The sequence below is a fragment of the Triticum dicoccoides genome, chromosome 2B (assembly GCF_002162155.2).
Source record: "Triticum dicoccoides isolate Atlit2015 ecotype Zavitan chromosome 2B, WEW_v2.0, whole genome shotgun sequence".
In the NCBI taxonomy this organism is placed as follows: domain Eukaryota; kingdom Viridiplantae; phylum Streptophyta; class Magnoliopsida; order Poales; family Poaceae; genus Triticum; species Triticum dicoccoides.
In genome coordinates, this window is record NC_041383.1 from 111949160 (window position 1) to 111957363 (window position 8204).

The window sequence follows — 8204 nt, forward strand, 5'->3', positions numbered from 1 at the left end:
CAAGCCCGGCATGCGGGTAATATGCCGGTCGACGCCCCCCCCTTTTTTTTTGCTTTTTCCTTTCTCATTTTTCTTTCTGGTTTTTCTTCTTTAAATTAATCCAGGATTTCCAAAAAATATAAATTTCAAAAGTCGTGAGTACTGAAAAATATATAGGTAAATCATAAAATGTTTTTCTCCTATATATAGCAGGCCCTGCACGCGGTAATGGCCCGGCCCATATGCCGGTCGTAACGCCCCCAATTTTTTTCCTTTTTCCTTTCTCATTTTTGTTTCAGTTTTTCTTCTTTAAATTAATCCGGGACTTCCAAAAATTCCAAATTTCAAAAAGTTGTGAGTACTGAAAAATATATAGATAAATCATAAAATGTTTGTGAATTCAAAAAACATTCGGGAAATCAAAAAATGTTCGTGATTTCAAAAAACTGTTCGCATATTATAAAAAAAACCACGATTACAAATAAATCGTTATAAAATGTTCATGATTTTTAAAATGTGATAGTGTATTCAAAACATATTCGGGAATTTGAAAACAATATCCATAAAATTTTAGAAAATGTTCACAAAAATTAAAACCGATTCATAAATAATGAACAAAACGAACCATCACTTAGGTAACGGTTTTATTGGGGGATTTGTAGAGGTCGTTTTATGATTTTTTTATTTAGTTCCTCACGCATATGGTAAAAAAAGGTTTTCGTGTTCTGTACAACGCTGAGCCCCCCAAAAAATGACACAGCTTCCTATGGGTTAGTTTTTGTAAGCTATATGAAAAACACCGCTATTCTGGTACCATAGATTTACTGGTTATGGAAAACACCGCTATGTTAGGTCAAGGCGAGACACATCATTCATCAGTCTAGCTCAAGCAGGGGTCCATCAATGTAGTTTGCTCAACAAAAAAATATTTTGTTGTGGCGTCTTTGGAAATCAAGTCATGATGAGACCATCACATTTCGGTTTTTGAAATGACTTTTTAAAAGTCCCTTCTCATCATGACATTACTCAGACATAGTTTGTGAAATGACATATTAAAAATCCTTATCTCATCCTGGCATTTGATTCAGACTTTTTTTTATCTCTACAACATCTGTATAATTTGATTGTTTTTCTCCGGTTGTAACGCACGGGCATATTTGCTAGTTTATATCATAGAAGTATGTTATACATCACGAAAAGCTGCTCGTTGATAGTTGCAACACATGGCCTTCATGCCTTTGCACGGGACCATTGACATACATATATAACAAATAAGCCTGTTTTCACAAGCTTATGGTCCAAGAAAGCGTGCCTAAGTACATCATGGATTGTATATACTATACAATACATGATGTTATATATAATATGGCCGTTGCTAGCCTTATTGATGGCAGATATATGACCATTTTTTCATCGATTAATTCACCTTGGAGCAGCTGAGCCTGACCTGGCCCTGAGAGCCAGTCAACGGGCTGAGGTTCCCCATCTTCACCATGGCCGAGGCGAAGGCGCTGCTGAACGCCGCTGGGTTGCTTGCGAAGTTGTTGACGATGTTGTCGGTGCCGCCGCCGGTGCCGGTGAATAGCACCTGGTCGGAGTGCAGGAGCCCCTTCTGGGACTTGAGGTTGCTGTAGTAAGCGTTGTCAAAGGAGTATGGGGTCGACACGTCCAGATTGGCCAGGTTGCGGTTGCCGGAGCCGGTCGGCTGGGGGCAGTTGGCTTTGAGCGACGTCGCAAAGCCGGAGTTGATGTTGGTCTCGTTGTAGAGTCTGTCCCTGAAGTTTTGGCACTGTGCCTGCCCGATGGTGTGGGCGCCGGAGAGGGCGACCATGTCGGTAACGGTGAAGCCCTTGGCGCCGAAGGACTGTGTGAGGTTGACGAGGTCGAAGAATGGGGGAGGTAGCTCGTTGTTCGCCGCCGCTTCGTTTGCGTTGGTGGAGTCCCTCCTCCCAAGAGGAACCGTCCACGACGGCCCTCCCAACTGCACGCACCAGAGGAGAATTTTTTTCCAGGGTGAGCAAATTAGCCGGTCTACTTGGTGGTGATCACGCCATGACACAGGTTGGAGGTCTTACGGCGACGACGGAGTCGCGGGCGGCGACGGTGAGGATGTCAGCGCAGGAGACGGTCTGCTTGCACATGGTCTCGAGCTGCGCCTTGATGCTGTCGATGACTTCGAAGCCTCGCAGCGACATCACGTTCGGGATGGCGTTTTGTTCCATGCCAGACAGCAGAACAGACGCGTCACAACCCTGCTCATGTAGTTAAGCATGCATGGTCAAGAACTCAAGACTCAAGAAGCATGCGTGCAATGAAAACAGGGAACGTGCCGGCGATCAGGATATATATTTGAAGAGCTTACTTGGACGAAGCAGTCGTGGAAGTGCAGCCGGAGCAGCGACGCGCCCATGCGGTTCTCCTTGTTCACGGCGGCCGTCACGGCGGCCTTGATAGTGGCCAGAGCGTTCGGGCACGTCGTTTGGTAGAACGTCGGCGACAGCTGCGCCGACGCCGTCATGGCCAGGCACAAGAGCAACACGGCTGATAGAGACGAAGTAGAGGCCATGGCTTCTTGCTAGCGAACGTCTAGTGAGGGACACAAGGTTAATTGTGATAGGAAGAGACACTTGTACTGGATGCAATGCAATGCTCTGCATTCCATGCAGATATATATAGCCGCACGCAGGCTTGGGCATTTCCGGCACATGGTGATTGTGGTGGCCACTGGCCAGTGCCCACATCCGCCATTGGCGTGCAAATTTTTCCTCTTTTACGGGGCCGTTATGGTGCATGCAAGGAATATAATACTGCAAAGTCACAATCATTAGCGGGATATTCAGGCGACTAAGTTCTTCTAGGAGTATGATAGGGCATTCGAGCACGAGCTAGAGCTAGAATATAGCTTGACGTGTGTGCAGTTTGTTTTGTACTAACTCATGGGTGAGTGAGTACTGTGCTATTTTTCTGCTATGATTCTGTGACTCGCCGCGGTTCATGGCCAGATATGAGCCTCAAATTGAGCGCGAAACATGACCATGCATGGTTCTTCGTGCAGTGCACCTACGTGGTGCACTGGTACTTTTGCTAGTATTTTAATGTATGTGATATAAGTCTCAGGAAATGTATGTGGTATTCCACTATCCATCGATCATGGGCTGGATTTTTGCTGATTGTTGAAGCAGGTGGCTGGTCGTGCAAATCATTCATCTATCTTTCTCCATCGTCATTCAAATTTCAGTAGGATAAGAGGGTTGGGGTACTCTGAATCCAAGATATTTAAGTCAACAAGTGAGCATTTTATGCACGCGAGCAAAGGAAAACAAATAGTTACAGAGACGTGGACACATTCAGAAGAGAAAGAATTAATAATAATGCATGTGGACCGAGCCATGCATTCAGGCTGGGATTGCTCTTGGCTCGCGACCATACATGGACTGATAGCTGATTTCATTAATCAAATGACCACGACGCATGCTAGTGGCCGGAGAGCGAACTGTGCAGACTACTAGTCTGCAGATAGGGATGCAGCATGTGTCTAGTCGTGTTTTGTTGACTGGGTCGAAGAGTTCCTGCTTGGCGGTTCTTTTTCGGGGATGAGCTGCACAGTACAATTAAACCAATAATACTACACACACGGACTAATACAAGCGTTTTACTCAATTTTCCAAAACCATAACTCTCTCCCCACCTGATTTTCAGGGGGTGGGCCCCTTCCCACCCGTTTAATCCAATCTCAAACCTCCACGTTAGCAGCTCCATGAAACCCCTAAAAAACATCACATGAGACCTCCTCCAACGCAAAGTTGCTAAGATAGGATATTAAGTGCATTAAATACCTTAACAACTCAACTTCCCAATGCATAGGTGCTTAACTTGTTGTTGCTAGGCATACTTTATTTAATGAGTTAACATCTAAAGTCTTTCATCCATTGGTCAAGTTGTTTTATTTAAGTGGTCTGCCTAGGTTCACGCGCTTGGCATTGGTTCTTTCTGGGGTCATCAAAGTGCTCTTTCTCCTCCTTAATTGTTGTGCCATGTCATTTTTTTGCTTATGTGGTATGCTTAGCACCTGTCCACCGTGAAACACTGGGAAGGGCCTGAGTCTAGCATTGCTCCAATTAAACGGTGGAAGAATTAAGTTGATTGTATGGGCCAAATTTGGTTGGCCTAGTCGCATTCAGTATTTTAATTTAAACAGTTTTGTACATGAAGAAAGGACCTGATGGATATCCGATGGCATGGATACCCATTGGGTATGGGCATTGGGCATATTTTTGGCTAAATCATTGTTTTGATCTTGTCAGGAAACTTTAGCACGTTCCGAACCCTTTCAGATTTTTTATAGCATGATCTGACAATTTTGATAACGCCAAGGCTTGTAGTGTTTTTGCTCCATCTAGACACGCCAAACTTGCCGGCGTTTCTTCCCTGAAGAGATAAGTGGTTGTGGCACGCGTAACTAGAAATGCCCCAAGCCTTGATGTTTCTTCTCAGGGCAGAAACGCCAGGGCCTATGGTGTTTCCAGTAAGGTGCCACAATTTGGCGTTTCTGCCCTACCACATAGTAGGTCAATGGCTACTCGACCAGGTCATGCAGGATAGAAATGCTGACAAGTTTGGCGTGTCTAGGTGCGACAGAAACGCCAGAAGCCTTGGCATTGAATAAAAGGGTCAAATCGTGCTAAAAAATCTGAAAGGGGTTCAGATCATGCTAAAGTTTCATGACAAGGTCAAAATAATGATTTTGGCCCATATTTTCTACCCATGGATATCTTCGTGGGTATCGTTATGAATTTGGTATTGCTCGACCCGTGTAAACCCAATCTATTTCCATCGATCGTTTGAACCAACTTACTACAAAGAACCACACACACACGCACAAATGATTAGGACAGCTACAAGAACTTGTGGAGTTGGCCGACCTATACCAGGAACCTAGTGGGTACGTATCTGGAAAGCAAGTAGTGCCTAAGGAAACACGGAGGAGAAGGAGTGTGATCGAAAGAAGCTAAGTCATTAAGGAGGAGCGGAATAGAACTAGGTAGTGTTGGGGAACGCAGTAATTTCAAAAAAATTCCTACGCACACGCAAGATCATGGTGATGGCATAGCAACAAGAGGGGAGAGTGTTGTCCACGTACCCTCGTAGACCGTAAGCGAAAGCGTTAGCACAACGCGGTTGATGTAGTCGTACGTCTTCACGATCCGACCGATCCAAGCACCGAACGTAGGGCACCTCCGAGTTCAGCACACGTTCAGCTCGATGACGATCCCCGGGCTCCGATCCAGCAAAGCTTCGGGGATGAGTTCCGTCAGCACGACGGCGTGGTGACGATGATGATGTTCTACCGGCGCAGGGCTTCGCCTAAACTCCGCGACGATATGACCGAGGTGGAATATGGTGGAGGGGGGCACCGCACACGGCTAAGGAACGATCCGTAGATCAGCTTGTGTTCTCCTGGGGTGCCCCCTGCCCCCGTATATAAAGGAGGGAGGGGGAGGTGCGGCCGGCCTAGGAGGGGGCGCGCCAAGGGGAGTCCTACTCCCACCGGGAGTAGGACTCCCTCCTTCCTTGTTGGAGTAGGAGAAAGGGAAAGAGGGGGAGAGGGAAAAGGAAAAGGGGGCTGCACCCCTTGTCCAATTCGGACCAGAGGGGGGGCGCAGGCCTCTTTCCTTTTGGCCTCTCTCCTCTATTCCCGTATAGCCCAATAAGGCCCATATACTCCCCGGCGAATTCCCGTAACTCTCCGGTACTCCGAAAAATACCCGAATCACTCGGAACCTTTCCGAACTCCGAATATAGTCGTCCAATATATCGATCTTTACGTCTTGACCATTTCGAGACTCCTCGTCATGTCCCCGATCTCATCAGGGACTCCGAACTCCTTCGGTACATCAAAACTCGTAAACTCATAATATAACTGTCATCGAAACCTTAAGCGTGCGGACCCTACGGGTTCGAGAACTATGTAGACATGACCTAGAACTATTCTTGGTCAATAACCAATAGCGGAACCTGGATGCCCATATTGGCTCCTACATATTCTACGAAGATCTTTATCGGTCAAACCGCATAACAACATACTTTGTTCCCTTTGTCATCGGTATGTTACTTGCCCGAGATTTGATCGTCGGTATCCAATACCTAGTTCAATCTCGTTACCGGCAAGTCTCTTTACTCATTACGTAATGCATCATCCCGTAACCAACTCATTGGTCACATTGCTTGCAAGGCTTGTAGTGATGTGCATTACCGAGAGGGCCCAGAGATACCTCTCCGACAATCGGAGTGACAAAACCTAATCTCGAAATACGCCAACCCAACATGTACCTTTGGAGACACCTATAGTACTCCTTTATAATCACCCAGTTACATTGTGACGTTTGGTAGCACCCAAAGTGTTCCTCCGGTAAACGGGAGTTGCATAATCTCATAGTTACAGGAACATGTATAAGTCATGAAGAAAGCAATAGCAACATACTAAACGATCAAGTGCTAAGCTAACGGAATGGGTCAAATCAATCACATCATTCTCCTAATGATGTGATCCCGTTAATCAAATGACAACTCTTTTGTCTATGGTTAGGAAACATAACCATCTTTGATAAACGAGCTAGTCAAGTAGAGGCATACTAGTGACACTATGTTTGTCTATGTATTCACACATGTATTATGTTTCCGGTTAATACAATTCAAGCATGAATAATAAACATTTATCATGTAATAAGGAAATAAATAATAACTTTATTATTGCCTCTAGGGCATATTTCCTTCAGTCTCCCACTTGTACTAGAGTCAATAATCAAGTTCACATTACCATGTGATTTAACACCTATATTCACATCTGTATGTGATTAATACCCATAGTTCACATCGTCATGGGATCAACACCCAAAGGGTTTACTAGAGTCAATAATCTAGTTCACATAGCTATGTGATTAACACCCAAAAGAGTACTAAGGTATGATCATGTTTTGCTCATGAGAGAAGTTTAGCCAACGAGTCTGTCACATTCAGAGCCGTATGTATTTTGCAAATATTCTATGTCTTCAATGCTATGCATGGAGCTACTCTAGCTAATTGCTCCCACTTTTAATATGTATCCAGATTGAGACTTAGAGTCATCTGGATCAATATAAAAGTTTGCATCGATGTAACTTTTACGACGAACTCTTTTATCACCTCCATAATCGAGAAACATATCCTTATTCTACTAAGGATAATTTTGACCAATGTCCAGTGATCTACTCCTAGATCACTATTGTACTTCCTTGCCAAACCAGGGCAGAGTTTACAATAGGTCTGGTCCATAGCATGGCATACTTTTATAGAACCTATGACTGATGCATAGGGAATGACTTTCATTCTCTTTCTATTTTCTGCCTTGGTCGGGTCTTGAGTCTTACTCAATTTCACACATTTGCAACACAGGCAAGAACTCTTTCTTTGACTGTTCTATTTTAAACTATTTCAAAATCTTGACAAGGTATGTACTTATTGAAAAACTTATCAAGCGTCTTGATCTATCTCAATAGATCTTGATGCTCAATACGCAAGTAGCTTTACTGAGGTCTTTCTTTTAAAGAACTCCTTTCAAATACTCCTTTATGCTTTCCAGAAAAATTCTACATCATTTCTGATCAACAATATGTTACTCACATATATTTATCAGAAAGGCAGTAGTGCTCCCACTCACTTTATTGTAAATACAAGCTTCACCGTAAGTCTGTATAGAACTATATGCTTTGATCAACTTATCAAAGCGTATATTCCAACTCTGAGATGCTTGCACCAGTCCATAGATGGATCGCTGGAGCTTGCACATTTTGTTAGCACCGTTAGGATTGACAAAACCTTCTGGTTGCATCATATACAACTCTTCTTTAATAAATTCATTAAAGAATGCATTTTTGACATCCATTTGCCAGATTTCATAACATGTGACAATTGCTAACATGATTTGGACAGACTTAAGCATCGCTACAGTTGAGAAAATCTCATTGTAGTCAACACCTTGAACTTGTCGAAAACCTTTTTGTGACAAGTCGAGCTTTGTAGATAGTAACACTACTATCAGTGTCTGTCTTCCTCTTGAAGATCCATTTATTCTTAATGGCTTGCCGATCATCGGGCAAGTCAACCAAAGTCCATACTTTGTTCTCATACATGGATCCCATCTCAAATTTCATGGCCTCTAGCCATTTTGCGGAATCTAGGCTCATCAT

At 44.0% G+C, this 8204-nt stretch overlaps 1 protein-coding gene across 1 annotated transcript; it reads right to left on the minus strand.

Annotated features, from left to right (window-relative positions):
- Positions 1-1106: 1106 nt before the first annotated feature.
- LOC119362442 (peroxidase 2-like) lies at positions 1107-2606 on the minus strand. Its single transcript, XM_037627659.1, has 3 exons — positions 2342-2606; positions 2055-2231; positions 1107-1960 (listed from the first exon to the last, which is right to left on the minus strand). Exons 1-3 carry the CDS (start codon positions 2543-2545, stop codon positions 1397-1399), a joined length of 945 nt encoding a protein of 314 aa, XP_037483556.1. The 5' UTR covers positions 2546-2606; the 3' UTR covers positions 1107-1396.
- Between the last annotated feature and the right edge of the window lie 5598 nt (positions 2607-8204).

What these genes read in the sequence shown, in the direction of transcription:
- LOC119362442 (XM_037627659.1), bottom strand. Translation starts at nt 2,545, where the DNA reads ATGGCCTCTACTTCGTCTCTATCAGCCGTGTTGCTCTTGTGCCTGGCC. An exon ending in TCCACGACTGCTTCGTCCAA is followed by an intron (nt 2,232 to 2,341) that starts GTAAGCTCTTCA and finishes CTACATGAGCAG; the next exon opens with GGTTGTGACGCGTCTGTTCT. An exon ending in CCCGCGACTCCGTCGTCGCC is followed by an intron (nt 1,961 to 2,054) that starts GTAAGACCTCCA and finishes TGGTGCGTGCAG; the next exon opens with TTGGGAGGGCCGTCGTGGAC.